The sequence below is a fragment of the Zingiber officinale genome, chromosome 1A (genome assembly GCF_018446385.1).
Source record: "Zingiber officinale cultivar Zhangliang chromosome 1A, Zo_v1.1, whole genome shotgun sequence".
In the NCBI taxonomy this organism is placed as follows: domain Eukaryota; kingdom Viridiplantae; phylum Streptophyta; class Magnoliopsida; order Zingiberales; family Zingiberaceae; genus Zingiber; species Zingiber officinale.
In genome coordinates, this window is record NC_055987.1 from 128,292,152 (window position 1) to 128,309,516 (window position 17,365).

The 17,365-nt window shown below is 34.6% G+C and overlaps 1 protein-coding gene and 1 long non-coding RNA gene across 2 annotated transcripts; both read right to left on the bottom strand.

Annotated features, from left to right (window-relative positions):
- Positions 1-2,414: 2,414 nt before the first annotated feature.
- Positions 2,415-3,542, bottom strand: LOC122002780 (zinc finger MYM-type protein 1-like). Its single transcript, XM_042558099.1, has one exon. The coding sequence runs from the start codon at positions 3,540-3,542 to the stop codon at positions 2,415-2,417; it is 1,128 nt and encodes a 375-aa protein (XP_042414033.1).
- An 11,908-nt stretch (positions 3,543-15,450) lies between these two features.
- Positions 15,451-16,395, bottom strand: LOC122009786. The gene is made up of 3 exons (XR_006119655.1): positions 16,191-16,395; positions 16,031-16,131; positions 15,451-15,494 (listed from the first exon to the last, which is right to left on the bottom strand). It is a non-coding gene; the product is annotated as an uncharacterized LOC122009786 (long non-coding RNA).
- Between the last annotated feature and the right edge of the window lie 970 nt (positions 16,396-17,365).

Consider the following 17,365-nt stretch of genomic DNA (forward strand, 5'->3'; position numbering starts at 1 on the left):
TCAATGTATTTTACTTAGCTAAATCCATATGAATAAGATAGTTAAATAAAGTCCCCAAACCTAATTAGGGAAAACCTCAATCACCGATCATTAATAAATTCTAATTAATGATTAACTCCAATTAATTTCCCTTTTCCTTCACATAATAACATTAACCATCTTAATCACATCAGACAATCCAACCTAAGATAACTAATTACTCATTAATCATGTTCTCACATATTAACATCTCAAATAGAATCCAATACCAATCTATATTAACCTAACACCATAATCAAATAACAATCATTTAATCCATGAAGACAAACAACTACCTAATCAATTAACCCCTAACCATATCATAATCAATTCGATTAAGGCTATACATAATTCAATTCTAATTAGCACATTGCTCTTATTACCTCTTCGTCTTCAATAGCCCGAGGTGACAATGGATCCGTTGAAGATGGCTACAAGCGATCGAAAATGTGGAGGCAGAAGCCAAGCGAAACCACTGCCTACCAAACAATAATCCCAAATCAACACTACATCAAGATCAAATGCCCAAATCAAATTAAATGCTAGGTTTAATCACTAACCTCCAAGATCAGTGCTAGGGCACAGTGCCACGAAAGGGAGAGGGAGGGGATTGGGATGAGTACCGCTGTTAGGGTTGCATCGACAATGGACGGTGAGTGGCGCGACGTCGGGCACTGGCGATGCCAGGCAGAGACGATGCTAAAAGAAGGGAGAGCACGCTGGATCGGTCGAATCGACGCTAGGCAAAAGGGAAGGTGATCGACGCACGGTGAGGGAAACGAGAAAGAGCGGCTAGCGTCGGCGATCGGAAGACTCCTTTTCATCGGAGCTTGATGGTCCTTCTCGTCGGAGCTTGATGGTCCTCGACGATGAGCAATCGAGAAAGAGAGACAGCGTGTGAGGGAGAAGAGAAGGAAGGCACGGTCGGAGGTGGGTCAAATGGCGCCGACGACTGCTCCGTTGGGTCCAGAGCCGGTCCTTATTGTTCAAAGGCCCTGGGCGAAATTATAAATTATGCCCCAATTTTATTTAACTGAGCATTATTTTTATTTAATTAAAAAAATCATATATAAAAAAAACAATAGAATGAGAGGTCAAATCTAATCTCATACTACAATTTACAAGGACTCCACAAACTTACATATATTCTAAACAAAACCATTTTCTCCATACTTACATTCCAAGAACACAATATAAAATAGACTTTATTACACACTTTCTAACAAAAATATTCTAACAAATCCAAGATATTTCAACCTCTTCCTTGAAATAAAACCACCAACAAAGAAAACCTTTAGAAATCCACCAAATAAAATTTTACTCAATGAATCAACCACATATATGACCCTTCAAAAATATGCATTGCTCCACTTTCTTTAGAAACCATAACATGAGACTCCAACACCAATAGTATTTCACAATCAAAACATATCAAATACTAACCCATATCAGAACAAAACCAACCAAATACACATACCCCTACACTATCAGAATATCACATTTTCTAATAAAAGGAAAGTACTAGACATTAAAAACTAACATTTACAAATTTCCAACAACCAATACAAAAAACCACTATAAACACAGCACATCATACTCACATTCGAAGCACATTCTGTAAATAAGCTTCTCCTCCCTGCAAGATACCCACTGCAACATCCATACTCCAGCCGGCCAACCACCAAATGAAGAGCCACCCAATCTGACATGAATAAAACCTCTTTGTATCAAAGCATATCAAGAATACTCCATAAAAAAGGATGCTCATTAAAATAAAATTTCCAACACAGAAAATGCTCCACCATTTCCCTCCGAAAACCGCATTAAACAAAAAAGTATCAATTTATCAAACTATCAATTGATCTAATCACCAAAAGAAAAAGAGTATGAGTAGCACCAATTAGCATAAGTACTAGAGTTGTTATGACTTATGAACACTTTAAGAGCATAAATACAATGTCACGTGTACTCATAAGTAATAAAATGTTTACCTACAAGTGCGAATGAGAGTGAATGTAGAGGATATAATTAAATTATCGGTTGTAATACACCTGCAAAAAACACAAAGGTAACTCATTTAAAGTGTATTCGTGATGCACTTTTAAAGGCAAAATCATTAATAATAACATCATATTCTATGTTTTCCAAAATATTCTTTTCAATGCATAAAATTGCTAATCCATTTAGTCTATCTTGAGTCATTGTGGTCCGTAAATAAGATTTTATTAATTTTAATATTGAAAAACTTCGTTCGGCAGATGCCACTGTCACGGGTATTGTCAATAATATCCTATAAGCAATCATCACGTTTGGAAACATATCCATCGTTTTTAAAAACTCTACTATTAGAATGCCAGACCATTTTTTCCTTGTTTCATAAGATTCACTTGGTAACATTACTTGCTAAACTTGTAGTTCTGAAAACATATATTTTGCATCAATATCGAAGTGTCACCATTTCTTAAAGTATTTTCAAGGTTAACACAAGAACTCATCAATTCATCATCATCTAATGAAACTAATTTTGCAACATCATACAAGAACCCAAATATAGATTCAAAATATTGCAACTGTTCAAATCTACTCTTCAATTGCCCAAGAGCAATATCGACCACTAAGATAAAATAATCTATTCGAAAAGATTCTTCTGGTGATTGATTTTCTCTTTCAGTGTTAGCAATTTCATCGAAATGTCTCTTTCTACAAATTTTACGTTTTATAGGAAATACAGGCTCAATTTCCATATCAGATGCTATTTTTTTAGCATCAACCATAGCAGAATCAAAACCATTTTCTCTATATTTTTCAAAAAAGGAAACAAGACCAGACAATTGTTTTACAGCAACATCAAGACGCATATCCTCTGACTGTAATTTTTTACTAACTAAATTAATTTTATGCAAAATATCATGCCAAATAACAAGGCTTAATATAAACTCAAAACTTGAAAGTTCACCAGATGCTAAAGTTTCAGCATCTCTACTTAATTTACCATCTTCACTTATTTCTGCTAATTTGAACAAAGCTTCTCTGATTTGGGAAGCTTGAGATAATATTGCTTTGACCGTTTCAATATGGCTTTCCCATCTTGTAGTTGACAATGATTTTAAAGTTAATCCATCAATATATTCAAGCAAAATATTCCATCTTTTTGTTGAATTAGAGAACACGGTGTACATACATTGACATGCTCCAAAAAATGATTTTGCTTTAGCACAAGAATTTGCCATGTCACAAACAACTAAGTTAAGAGAATGAGAACCACATGGCATGTAAAATGCTCTAGGATTAATGTCAAGCAATCTTCTTTGCACACCTTGGTTTTTACCTTTCATATTAGATCCATTATCGTAACCTTGCCCTCTCACATTATCAATATCAAGTTCTAAAGATCGTAAAACAACTTGCAATTCATTGAAAAGACCTAAACCAGTTGTATCTTCTACATTTATAAATTCTAAAAAGTACTCTTCTATTTTAATTGGAGTCTCTGAAACATCTACGCATCTTAATATGAGAGTCATTTGTTCTTTGTGACTTGCATCCGGTGTACAATCAAGAATTACTGAAAAATATTTTGCCTCTTTTACTTTTTTAATTATTACATTCTTGACTTTAGAAGCTAGAAGAGATATTAACTCGTTTTGAATTTTATGACTAAGATAATGATAATGAATCTTTTTATCTTGAATGAGTCGAAAATGCTCTTGCATTATTGGATCAAAATCTGCAATCATTTCAAGTAGACCCAAAAAATTACCATTACCATCTTCATAAATTTTATCATGTGTACCACGAAATGCCAAATTATGTATAGCAAGACATTTGACAACAGCAATTATTCTTAGCATAACATGTTTCCAATGTTTTGTGTCCTTTTTAATTTGTTCTTGTATTTCCTTATCAATTGTCAATGTTTTATTTAATCTCATTTGTAGTTCAACAAAGGCTCTCAGATTAGTGAGGTGTTCAATACTATTTTCATGTTGTTTAAGTTTGTCACATAAATGTTTCCAGTCATTAACTCCTTCTTTTGCTAAATTACTTTTGGTGTGTATTACTTTAAACAACTTACAACAAATACAAAACACTTTGTCCAACTCTTTCGAATATACTAACCATTTTCGATCACGAGTTTCACCATTTGGTAGCATTTGAACATAGTAAGTATGAGAAAAGTGTCGAGATTCTTTATCTAAAGGAAACTTAAGAATATCTTCTCTTTTAGGACCTCTTTCCACAAGTAAGTCTCTCATTTTTGTATCAAGGTTATCCCAAACTCTTGGATCAAATATGTTTATATCATATCTAGGTGTCGAACATTGATATTCATTTATACGCTCATCATCACAACAATTATCAATATCTTTAGTTTTGTTTCAGTTTCATTCAAATCATTAAGATTTGTATTCTCTTCATTCTCATTTTCTACAAATTTCTCATTTTCATCACTTTCATTTCTTATAAATTCTTCATATTCATTATTATTATTTTCAACAAAATCTTCATTTGCATTTGATTCATTACTTAAAATCTGGACTAAGCTTTCTGATGTGTTATATGATTCTTTACTAAAATATTTATTCAATGAACCTCTTAAGCTTTGGGCTATCTCCTCATCTTTTTTCTTTTTTTGTCTTTTTTGATATCCAGAGAGTTGTTTCATGATGATAGATAATTATGAACAATAAGCAATAAACAAAGAACAATAAAACCTGATATGGAGAATTTTTCTTTGATTCGATCCACTTATATAAGACCTAACATGGATATCCTGCAAGTTTATAAAAAAACACAACAATTTAATTATTTAGAAGTTGGGACCTTATTCATGCAATTAAAGACACAAACACATTAATCTAACTAGCTAAATGACATGAAAACTTAGTTAATCTACCTATCATTTACTAGCTAAAAGAATCCATCTGAACAGAATAAACAACTAGAAGCCAAGACTTTTTAGAGTAAACCAATAAAAAAGTTCTTGTATCTCACACACACACACACAAAAATCCATTTGTTGATATCTGCTTGTTTTTCTTAAGTATGAGATTTCAAGCCATGGTGACTTACGACACTAACAATGTTCAAGTTGTTCTAGGGGAGAACATGGACCTTTGGTTGTCATCAAGCTTGCAATGTGACCACAAAGTACATGTTGCAACTTGCAAATTTGGCTTAGGAGAGAAGGGAACTTCAACAACACAATGGGGCCTATTTCATTACTCACTTGTGAAGAGAGGCTAATTAGTAATTACACATTCTGGAACCAATATAAGAGAGGTGGCTGGTCCGTCCATCATATTCCATGCCAAAGGTGCAGAGGAGTGCTTTGGTTGTATATGAATTATGAGAAGAACGAGAGGGTTGATGTAAAAGGAGGAGCACATTGGCATCTTCATTATTACAAAATACAAAAAGAGTAAGTGTGACCAACTAGTTTAATTTGTAACAAGGAATAAGAAGAAAAAGTCATCTTCTTGTGAGTTGTGATAATAAGAACATTTCTATTCAACTTGAAAAATGTAAAAAAAAAATTGATAAAAATATAAGTACTAGAGAAGAAGAAGAATCTGCATATTGAGAACTATTTCGATGCAAATTAAAAAGTAAAAATTAAAATTTTGGTAAAATCCAGGTATACAAACCCTAATCGATTGCCTAATCTGCTAATCAAACAACAAAACCCTAATTAACTAGGCTAAGAATAGAGATCTGATCGCAGTCGCAGACCGCGGTTGCCCAAATCGAAGTACTGACCGTGACTGGAGGACAGGAGGAGGAGCAGTTGAGCTGTTGAGGTTGCCGACGCTGCCGATATCCTCTCGATGGTAAGGTTAAAGGCACTGGAGACGCCGGGTCGGTGAGGATGGCAGCCGAGGAGAATCGCCGTGAAGGTGAAAGTCGAGAGAGCTAGGGTTTCATGCCTTCGTCGCTTTGGAGATGACTTCGGCAACGGGCGACGAGAAACGCGAGGGTGAGTCCGTGAGAATTGAGAAGAATAAAAATCTTATTAAAAAAAAATATATTTAACAAAGTATATATAAAAATACTTATACTTTTGGGCCCTTGGTATTTTTGGGCCCTGGGCAAGGGCCCTGGTAGCCCTGGCCCAGGGCCGGCTCTGGTTGGGTCGGTGATGAAAGCAAGAAGAGAGGTGGATTCAGCGCCGGGTGTGAAGAAGGGAGTCGGGTAAAATGAATGGGAAGAAGTTAGGTTTAGGTTTTTAAACCTAGGATTTAATTAACCAACTATAGGTTAATTTAATCAATCAACTCCCACTAAATTTGGATATTCCAAATAGGTTTTTTTTTCAAGCCTATTTATGCATCCCCTCGAAATACGCTATACTAGCTCCGATTAAATTTCAGAAAATTTCTAAAAATTCTGTTAAGGTTTTTCATCCATTAAATATTATTATTTAATTATTATTTGGGTGTCATATTTTACAACTGATGTGAACTTGAAATTAATCCACTGTGACAAGGCGCTCATTGGGGACCAAAGTGGTCAAGGAGCCCGGATCATCTTGTCTGAGCGCCTGGACAGTTTGAGCGCTCGGACCAGTTGGTCCAAGTGCCTGGATCAGTTAGCTAAGTGTTGACTGTTTGACGCTTTCTCCGATCACTTGGGTGATCTTTTGACCTTCCAGAGTTGAGTTCACTCGAACCCAACTCCGACCTTCTCTCCTCGAGCAGACTTCTGCTCCAGCTTCTTGTCCCTTAGAAGTGTCGCTTGTGCCCTTCTCGCTCCATCGGCGTACTCTTCCAATAGTTTCTCGTTCGTGTCATCATTTTCGTCCGCCGCGTGTTCTACTCGACTTCTTACATTCCTAAGTCTCTGCACATTCAAATGTAAGGCATCAAATATACAAAATCTAGTTTGATTTGGTTGATCATATAAAAATCAATACAGGGTACTTACAATTTCCTCTTTTTTGATATAATCAACCCAAATTAAGTTAGGCTTTAAACCAAGATAGTAAAGTGAAATGACTATGCAAAATTTTAAATGCAATAAATATATGCAACATTTAAATGCAATGCAAAGTAATACTTTTAATTTTTAAATAACTCCCCATAGACTTAATTTCTTAGTTCTCTCCCTTTTATCAGATTAAAAATAAGGATAAAAATTTTTTTTTAAAAAAAATTCTAAGGGATACATAAGCAGTGACTAATACATAGAAAACTTATGTGAATTATTTTTTGAAAATCTCAATTTTTATGATTTAAAAATCAATTTTTGAAAAAATATTTTTAAAAATATTTTTATTATTTAAAAAATCCTAAAATTTTTTATCACTATTAAACATAATAATATAGAATTGTGATAAAATTTCAAGAATAAAAAATATTAATATAAAAAATAATAAATTATTTTATACAAATATATGTATTTTTTTAAAAAAATATTTAAAAATAGATTTTAAGCTTGAACAAACTGATAACTTTTTCTAAGTATATAAAATAGAGAAAATATATATAAAAACAAATATTTTGAAGATTGACTTTCTAAACAATTTTAATATTAAAAATTAATATTTTGATAAAAATTCATAAAAAATTAATTAACAGTAGAAAATTTTTAAAAATTTTTTTTGATAAAGAACATTATATTTTATTATAAAAAATATTTTTTTAAAAATTAGTTTTTTGAAATAATTTTAATTTAAAAAATATAATTTTTATTGAAAATTAAAAAAAATATATATAACAGTAAAAAAAACTTCAAAAAAAAATTATGTTAGTAAATAATATTTTCATTTTTCATAGATAAATTTTTTAACATAAAATATGACTAGAAATTTGACAAAATAATTGATTTTGTTGAACCCCGTGGTTGTTTTGATGTGATGAACCAAGTTGGTTAGGTCCTGCTTTGTGTTTGATCCCTATGTCTGAGTGTGCTGGAGCTTAGAAACGTAGGAAGTCGAGCGGAAGATGTAGCTAGCGAGAAGGACGGCATGGGAAAGGAGCCGACGGGCTCGGTGTGTCCAAAGGACGAGAGAGTTGCGGAAGAGTACACCGGTGGGCGAGAAGAACGTGCGCGGCGTTTGAGGGACGTTAAGCCGGGTAGGAAGGCTGCTCGAGGAGAAGGCCAGAAATTAGGTTCAGGTGAGTCCTATTTCAGTTGGCCGCAATCACCCAAGTTTATCAGAGCTTTGGAAGCTGAAACAAAGTCAAAAGGAGCTAAAGAGCTAGCTGTAGGCGCCTTAAAGGAAGTGCTGGAGGCGCCTGCGCAGTCCTCCATCTTGGAGGTGCCTTCAACAATGGAGGCGCCTTCAACACTGTTGCAGGCGCCTCCAAGCTAGTCAAAATGACCGTTCGAGCACCGGATAGAATTCTATCCACTCACCTAGTTGGAGGTGCCTTGGACCCTCGGGATAGACTTTCCAAGCGCTATATAAAGGCCCTTGGAGATAGGAATTAGAAAAAACTTAGTAACCAATTCTGTATTCATTCCTAGCAATTAGTGAGCGCTCTAAGTGTGTAAAAAAGGCTTCTCCGCCTACAGTGAAGGAGACTCTGCTAGTGCGATTTCCGAACTCCTTGGATTAACAACCCCTGGGTTGTAACCAAGTTAAAAGTCTATCTCTCTTCTATCTCTGCTATTTATTTTTATTATTGTTGCTATCTGTTTGAATTGAAAGATGAGGAGGGTATAGTTTTTATTTTTCAGGCAATTCGCCTCCCTCTTGCCGGCCTCTGCTGCACCAACAATTGATATCAGAGCCAGACCGCCTCAGAAGGACTAACCGCCGACTGAAGCACAACGATCAAGACGATGGCCGGAGCGAATATTCATCCCCCGAAGTTCGACGGAGACTTCGCGACGTGGAAACGCCGGATGGAGGTATTTTTCAAGACAGAATTTGATATTTGTTTAATCATGAAATATGACTATGTAGTTCCAAAAGACAAAGAAGAATTCAACTGGACAAAGAAGGAGCAGGCAGAATTTGTGGCCAACTGAAAGGCGGAATTCCACCTACTCAGCGTGTTGCCGCCCCAGGAGGTAAGTCGGATCGAGAGCTACGATTCCGCTAAAGACCTCTGGGACAAATTCCTAGAGCTTCATGAAGGTACCTCGGAAGCTAAGCTAGTGAGACGCGACATCCTTCGGACCCAGTTAACAAACCTTCGGATGAACAGCGGCGAGAAGGTAGTGCAACTCCAAGCAAGAATTAAGGAGCTAATAACTCAACTAAACAATCTTGGAGAAGAAGTATCAAACCAGGACTCGATCCGGTACACACTCAACGCCTTCCCCAGAACTCCAGAGTGGGCCTCCTTAGTAGATGCGTACTACATCTCTAAGGACTTCGAGGTAAGTACTTTAGAAAATTTGTTTTCTACATTTGAACTTCACGAATCTCGGATTACAGAGCCCAATAAAGTGGAGAAAGAAATTCAGAACATTGTCTTGAAGGCAAGAACAAACGATTCTGACTCCGAAGCCTCGATCGACCAATCGAAAGCGACACTACTGGTAAAGCGTTTCAATAAGTTTTTTTAATTATGATAAATTTAGATCGCAGACAAAGAGGCATTAGCAAAGAAAAAGAACAGTTTGTTGTTACAATTGCAACGAAGAAGGGCACATCAAAGATGACTGCCCAAAATTAAAGAAAAAGAAGAAAGAGGAGGAAAAGACAAAGTACAAGAAACCAGAATCCTCCAAGCATAAGAATCTGAAGGCCACTTGGTCAGATTTGTCTTCTTCCGAATCAGACGTCGAAGCCTTCTCTGGGTTAGCACTAATGGCTAACCATCAGCTGGAAAAAGAGTCAAGCTCAGAAATGAGCATAGATGAAGGGGGAGGAACTTCAGACGAAGAAAACGACGATGAAGGGGGAGCATCACCGAGTCAAGTAAGTCAGGTACGTAATCTAATCTCTACTCAATCGTTTCAATTTATTAAGTCTCTTTCTAAAGACTTATTCAAATTAGAAAAAAAAATGCTGAATTGAAATTGAACTTAGCAAAAGTATGTCCACTAGAAATGTATGATAATCTAAAATTAGAAAATGAAAAATTAAAAGTTGAAATTGAGAAATTGAAGAATAATGATGCATGCTTAAATAAATTTCCAAAATCAAAATTAAGAATTTATGGAAAATTGAACTGGTATATTAGAAAACATCAGGGACAACTTGGGAAAGTCCCAAGAAATTATGTATCTCCTAAATTTTTGAATAACCCGGTAGGATGGAATCTATAATGGATTCCAAAATCCTTGCCAGATTAAAAATTTTTTTAAGGCTTTCAGAAGAAAAATTAAACGTTAAAATTTCTTTATGGAGCTTTGTCTAAGGAAGTGGTTGCTGCTCCAATAACCAAGAAGGCCTAGTGCCTCGCCACGACCTGGAAGCTGAAATATTGAAATAAAATATTTAATTAACTTTCTAAAAAAAACATTAAACTAGAATTAAGTAATGCTTTGAAAGTTTTTCAAATATTTTTTTTTTAAAATTCTAAAAATTAATTTTGACTTAGAAATTATTTTGCAAAATTCTAAAAATTCAAGTTACTTAGAAATTTATTCTGGAAAACTCTAAAAATCCATTTTTGCTTAGATATTTTTTTAAAGTCATCTTGCTCAGAAATTTTTCTAACTTAAAATTTGCTAAATATTTTTCTAAATCATATAATTATTACCCCATTTTTGCTGTGATCAAAGGGGGAGAGAAAAGTGCAAGTTCAGGGGGAGAGATTTTTTAAAAATTTAAAAATATTTTTGAAAAAAACCTGCTTAAATCTTAATTAATTAGTTGCAATTTTATTTATTGCAAATTTATGCTTAACATGTTAATTTAGTAATTTTCTTTAAAATTACTGTTTGTCTATTTTTACCCTAACTTGAACTTGGGTTGATGCACATAAAAAAGGGGGAGATTGTTGAACCCCGTGGTTGTTTTGATGTGATCAACCAAGTTGGTTAGGCCTTGCTTTATGTTTGATCCCTGTGTCTGAGTGTGCAAGAGCTTAGGAACGTAGGAAGTCGAGCAGAAGACGTAGCTAGCGAGAAGAACGGCACGGGAAGGGAGCGGACGGGCTCGGTGCGTCCGAAGGACGAGAGAGATGTGGAAGAGTACACCAGTGGGCGAGAAGAACGTGCGCGGCGTTCGAGGGACGTTAAGCCGGGGAGGAAGGCTGCTCGAGGAGAAGGCCGAAAATTGGGTTCGGGTGAGCCCTATTTCGGTTGGCCGCAATCACCCAAGTTTATCAGAGCTTTGGAAGCTGAAACAAAGTCAAAAGGAGCTAAAGAGTTAGCTGCCACTACAACAAAAACCTTCATAGACATCGGTTTTCCACCGGTGTCTATTTCATTTTCGACCGATGTCTATGAAGCCGATGTTAAAAGTCTGCCATTTTAGATATCGGGTTAAAACCGGTGTAGTATCACTTAACGACACCGGTCTTCGAATCGGTTATTAACCGGTGTAGTATCACTTAACGACACTGTTTCATCAACGGTGTAAAACCGATGTAATATTGTATGTTAATAACACCAGTTTTGGCAGCGGTAAATGACCGATGTAATATTAGTTAATAATACCGGTTTTGCAGCGGTGGAAAATCGATGTAATATGTATATTTTTTAACAGCACAAATTTGATTTCCGAAACAATGAAAAACCGACAATAAAAAAAAACACAAATATTCATAAATTATACAAATATTCTCCATTCAATAATATCCATAAAATACACAAATATTCATAAATTATATAAATAATCTTCTTACAACAATATCCATAAAATACCCAAACATTCTTTTTACATCAAAAGCTAGCTAATAAATATCAAAATCAAGGTAGAACATTCTTTTAACACATCAAGGTAGAACCACACTTCAAATGTAATCTAGCATGCATTTAGCCCACTCGAACCGCACTTCATCAATTTCAACTCTGGAGTACTTGAGATTTGTAAACTATAAAAACACATAAATAATATATTAGTAAACCAAGACTAAAAAGGATACAGCATGCAGAGTATCAATAGTACAAGATGTTAGCAGTTCCTGCTAACAGAATTATATGCAAAGCTATATAAAGAATATTAGGCAGTAAGAGCATGGATAACAATGAGTCTGTCACATACTGATGCTTATATGGACAACTTAATGCCTATCCCATTGGATAAACTTTCATACACTCGAGCAAACTATTATCCTAGGCATGCATTCCATGCATAAATTTGTAGATATATATGATTCTATCTTATATGCGTTTACAGCAGATGAAAGAAGGGGTAACAAAATATGTTGCACAAACAAGAAACAAGGAATAAAGTTTAACAATAGAGCATTGCCTGCAAACTTGGCTATGAACAAAAAAAGGCAAGATAGTCTACATAGAAATAGATACTTAGAGAACAAGAAGATCTAGAAGGTATGGTCACTTTCACACATCAGTACTTTAACAAACAGAATATTACAAAGGCCAATCATAGGAAGGAGAATTTTACCGAGAAAATAAAGTTGTATCCCATTTCGAGAATAACACGTAGAAATTCTATCCTTCTCCACATCATTGACAAATATCCAGCAGTCATGTAAATCTTCTCATCTGAGAAATCCATTCTCTCAGTATAAAGAGAAAAACAGTGAGTATGCAAGGATATGCACCTTATGTACGCTTTCTTGTCCAAGGCAATGATTACCAAATGGTCCAGGAGTGTGCGTGTTCCATCTCCTGTCCGAAAACTTTGAAAAAACAAATATATAATAGAACCAGGAGAAGCCCAGGCAGCATTCAAAGTTGTTAATATTATTGTTTTGTTTTCCATAGCTGCTTCCTTTAGAACTTTCTCAAGCTTAACATCGTTCTTTTCCTGCAAGCAGATATATAATTCTCTATAAAGGAGGAAAATTCACAATTGTTTACAGGCACACAAGTTAAACGATATAAATTAGGGGGGGGGGGGGGAATGACTTATTATATTGCATAAAATGGCATAAAGCAAGTGATTTACTGACAGCTTAAGCTCATGGGGCAGATAATCATCCAATCGGATTTAACATTGTATTAAGCAGAAGAAACAAAATCAGTCCAGGTACTAGGCTTGTCTACAAATTCAACTTTGCCAAAATGAAGTGTGTTGAGAATATAGCATTCAGAATTCAACATCAAAGGAATGGTAGCTAGAGAGTATCCTAGAAAGTCACAAGGCATAAAAATTTTGAAAACAGTTATAACTTTTCAATAGTTTAGAAACATTATAGACTAAACTATAGTAATAGGGTTTAGTCTATAATGTTTCTAAACTATAGACTAAACCCTATTACTATAGACTAATGGCTAACCATCGGCTGGAAAAAGAGTCAAGCTCAGAAATGAGCATAGATGAAGGGGAGGAACTTCAGACGAAGAAAACGACGATGAAGGGGGAGCATCACCGAGTCAAGTAAGTCAGGTACGTAATCTAATCCCTACTCAATCGTTTCAATTTATTAAGTCTCTTTCTAAAGACTTATTCAAATTAGAAAAAAAAATGCTGAATTGAAATTGAACGTAGCAAAAGTATGTCCACTAGAAATGTATGATAATCTAAAATTAGAAAATGAAAAATTAAAAGTTGAAATTGAGAAATTGAAGAATAATGATGCATGCTTAAATAAATTTTCAAAATCAAAATTAAGAATTTATGAAAAATTGAACTGGTATATTAGAAAACATCAGGGACAACTTGGGAAAGTCCCCAGAAATTATGTATCTCCTAAATTTTTGAATAACCCGGTAGGATGGAATCTATACTGGATTCCAAAATCCTTGCCAGATTAAAAATTTTTTTAAGGCTTTCAGAAGAAAAATTAAACGTTAAAATTTCTTTATGGAGCTTTGTCTAAGGAAGTGGTTGCTGCTCCAATAACCAAGAAGGCCTAGTGCCTCGCCACGACCTGGAAGCTGAAATATTGAAATAAAATATTTAATTAACTTTGTAAAAAAACATTAAACTAGAATTAAGTAATGCTTTGAAAGTTTTTCAAATATTTTTTTTTAAATTCTAAAAATTAATTTTGACTTAGAAATTATTTTGCAAAATTCTAAAAATTCAAGTTACTTAGAAATTTATTCTGGAAAACTCTAAAAATCCATTTTTGCTTAGATATTTTTTTAAAGTCATCTTGCTCAGAAATTTTTCTAACTTAAAATTTGCTAAATATTTTTCTAAATCATATAATTATTACCATTTTTGCTGTGATCAAAGGGGGAGAGAAAAGTGCAAGTTCAGGGGGAGAGATTTTTTAAAAATTTAAAAATATTTTTGAAAAAACCCTGCTTAAATCTTAATTAATTAGTTGCAATTTTATTTATTGCAAATTTATGCTTAACATGTTAATTTAGTAATTTTCTTTAAAATTACTGTTTGTCTATTTTTACCCTAACTTGAACTTGGGTTGATGCACATAAAAAAGGGGGGAGATTGTTGAACCCCGTGGTTGTTTTGATGTGATCAACCAAGTTGGTTAGGCCCTGCTTTATGTTTGATCCCTGTGTCTGAGTGTGCAAGAGCTTAGGAACGTAGGAAGTCGAGCAGAAGACGCAGCTAGCGAGAAGAACGGCACGGGAAGGGAGCAGACAGGCTCGGTGCGTCCGAAGGACGAGAGAGATGTGGAAGAGTACACCAGTGGGCGAGAAGAACGTGCGCGGCGTTCGAAGGACGTTAAGCCGGGGAGGAAGGCTGCTCGAGGAGAAGGCCGAAAATTGGGTTCGGGTGAGCCCTATTTCGGTTGGCCGCAATCACCCAAGTTTATCAGAGCTTTGGAAGCTGAAACAAAGTCAAAAGGAGCTAAAGAGTTAGCTGCCACTACAACAAAAACCTTCATAGACATCGGTTTTCCACCGGTGTCTATTTCATTTTCGACCGATGTCTATGAAGCCGATGTTAAAAGTCTGTCATTTTAGATATCGGGTTAAAACCGGTGTAGTATCACTTAACGACACCGGTCTTCGAATCGGTTATTAACCGGTGTAGTATCACTTAACGACACCGTTTCATCAACGGTGTAAAACCGATGTAATATTGTATGTTAATAACACCAGTTTTGGCAGCGGTAAATGACCGATGTAATATTAGTTAATAACACCGGTTTTGCAGCGGTGGAAAATCGATGTAATATGTATATTTTTTAACAGCACAAATTTGATTTCCGAAACAATGAAAAACCGACAATAAAAAAAATACACAAATATTCATAAATTATACAAATATTCTCCATTCAATAATATCCATAAAATACACAAATATTCACAAATTATATAAATAATCTTCTTACAACAATATCCATAAAATACCCAAACATTCTTTTTACATCAAAAGCTAGCTAATAAATATCAAAATCAAGGTAGAACATTCTTTTAACACATCAAGGTAGAACCACACTTCAAATGTAATCTAGCATGCATTCAGCCCACTCGAACCGCACTTCATCAATTTCAACTCTGGAGTACTTGAGATTTGTAAACTATAAAAACACATAAATAATATATTAGTAAACCAAGACTAAAAAGGATACAGCATGCAGAGTATCAATAGTACAAGATGTTAGCAGTTCCTGCTAACAGAATTATATGCAAAGCTATATAAAGAATATTAGGCAGTAAGAGCATGGATAACAATGAGTCTGTCACATACTGATGCTTATATGGACAACTTAATGCCTATCCCATTGGATAAACTTTCATACACTCGAGCAAACTATTATCCTAGGCATGCATTCCATGCATAAATTTGTAGATATATATGATTCTATCTTATATGCGTTTACAGCAGATGAAAGAAGGGGTAACAAAATATGTTGCACAAACAAGAAACAAGGAATAAAGTTTAACAATAGAGCATTGCCTGCAAACTTGGCTATGAACAAAAAAAGGCAAGATAGTCTACATAGAAATAGATACTTAGAGAACAAGAAGATCCAGAAGGTATGGTCACTTTCACACATCAGTACTTTAACAAACAGAATATTACAAAGGCCAATCATAGGAAGGAGAATTTTACCGAGAAAATAAAGTTGTATCCCATTTCGAGAATAACACGCAGAAATTCTATCCTTCTCCACATCATTGACAAATATCCAGCAGTCATGTAAATCTTCTCATCTGAGAAATCCATTCTCTCAGTATAAAGAGAAAAACAGTGAGTATGCAAGGATATGCACCTTATGTACGCTTTCTTGTCCAAGGCAATGATTACCAAATGGTCCAGGAGTCTGCGTGTTCCATCTCCTGTCCGAAAACTTTGAAAAAACAAATCTATAATAGAACCAGGAGAAGCCCAGGCAGCATTCAAAGTTGTTAATATTATTGTTTTGTTTTCCATAGCTGCTTCCTTTAGAACTTTCTCAAGCTTAACATCGTTCTTTTCCTGCAAGCAGATATATAATTCGCTATAAAGGAGGAAAATTCACAATTGTTTGTAGGCACACAAGTTAAACGATATAAATTAGGGGGGGAGGGGGGGGGGAAATGACTTATTATATTGCATAAAATGGCATAAAGCAAGTGATTTACTGACAGCTTAAGCTCATGGGGCAGATAATCATCCAATCGGATTTAACATTGTATTAAGCAGAAGAAACAAAATCAGTCCAGGTACTAGGCTTGTCTACAAATTCAACTTTGCCAAAATGAAGTGTGTTGAGAATATAGCATTCAGAATTCAACATCAAAGGAATGGTAGCTAGAGAGTATCCTAGAAAGTCACAAGGCATAAAAATTTTGAAAACAGTTATAACTTTTCACTAGTTTAGAAATATTATAGACTAAACCCTATTACTATAGACTATAGTAATAGTTTAGAAACTTTTCAATAGTCTATAACTTTTCAATAGTTTAGAAACATTATAGACTAAACTTTTCAATAGTTTAGAAACAAGTTGATCGGGAAGGTTAAAGTAAGTTAATCAACTTTTCATATATGTTGGATTTACTATAGAAAACTTGCTGCATTATGCAGAAAAGACATTCAATTGCACTTTATAGTATCTTAAAGTTTTTCAAGAATAACAAAATACTCTACAAAAGACTATTGTATACTTCATAAGTAACTCATATCATACACATACTAAGTGTATAATGAAAGTTGTTAAATTGTAGTTAGTCCAATAGAAATGGCTTCATAATTAGCATCAAGAAGTTCACCAAAACACAAATGATTAGGAAGACTAGCATATGAGGAATAGATTTAAATCATGAAACTTCTGACGCAGAAGGTACATGCTGGTCCAACAAAGTTGTACACAATTTAGTTGTTAAAATAAGTGAGATGAAACGTAAAGCAAAAAAACAGTTATGTGCAGAAATACATGTAATAATAAAATCGCTGCATAATTGA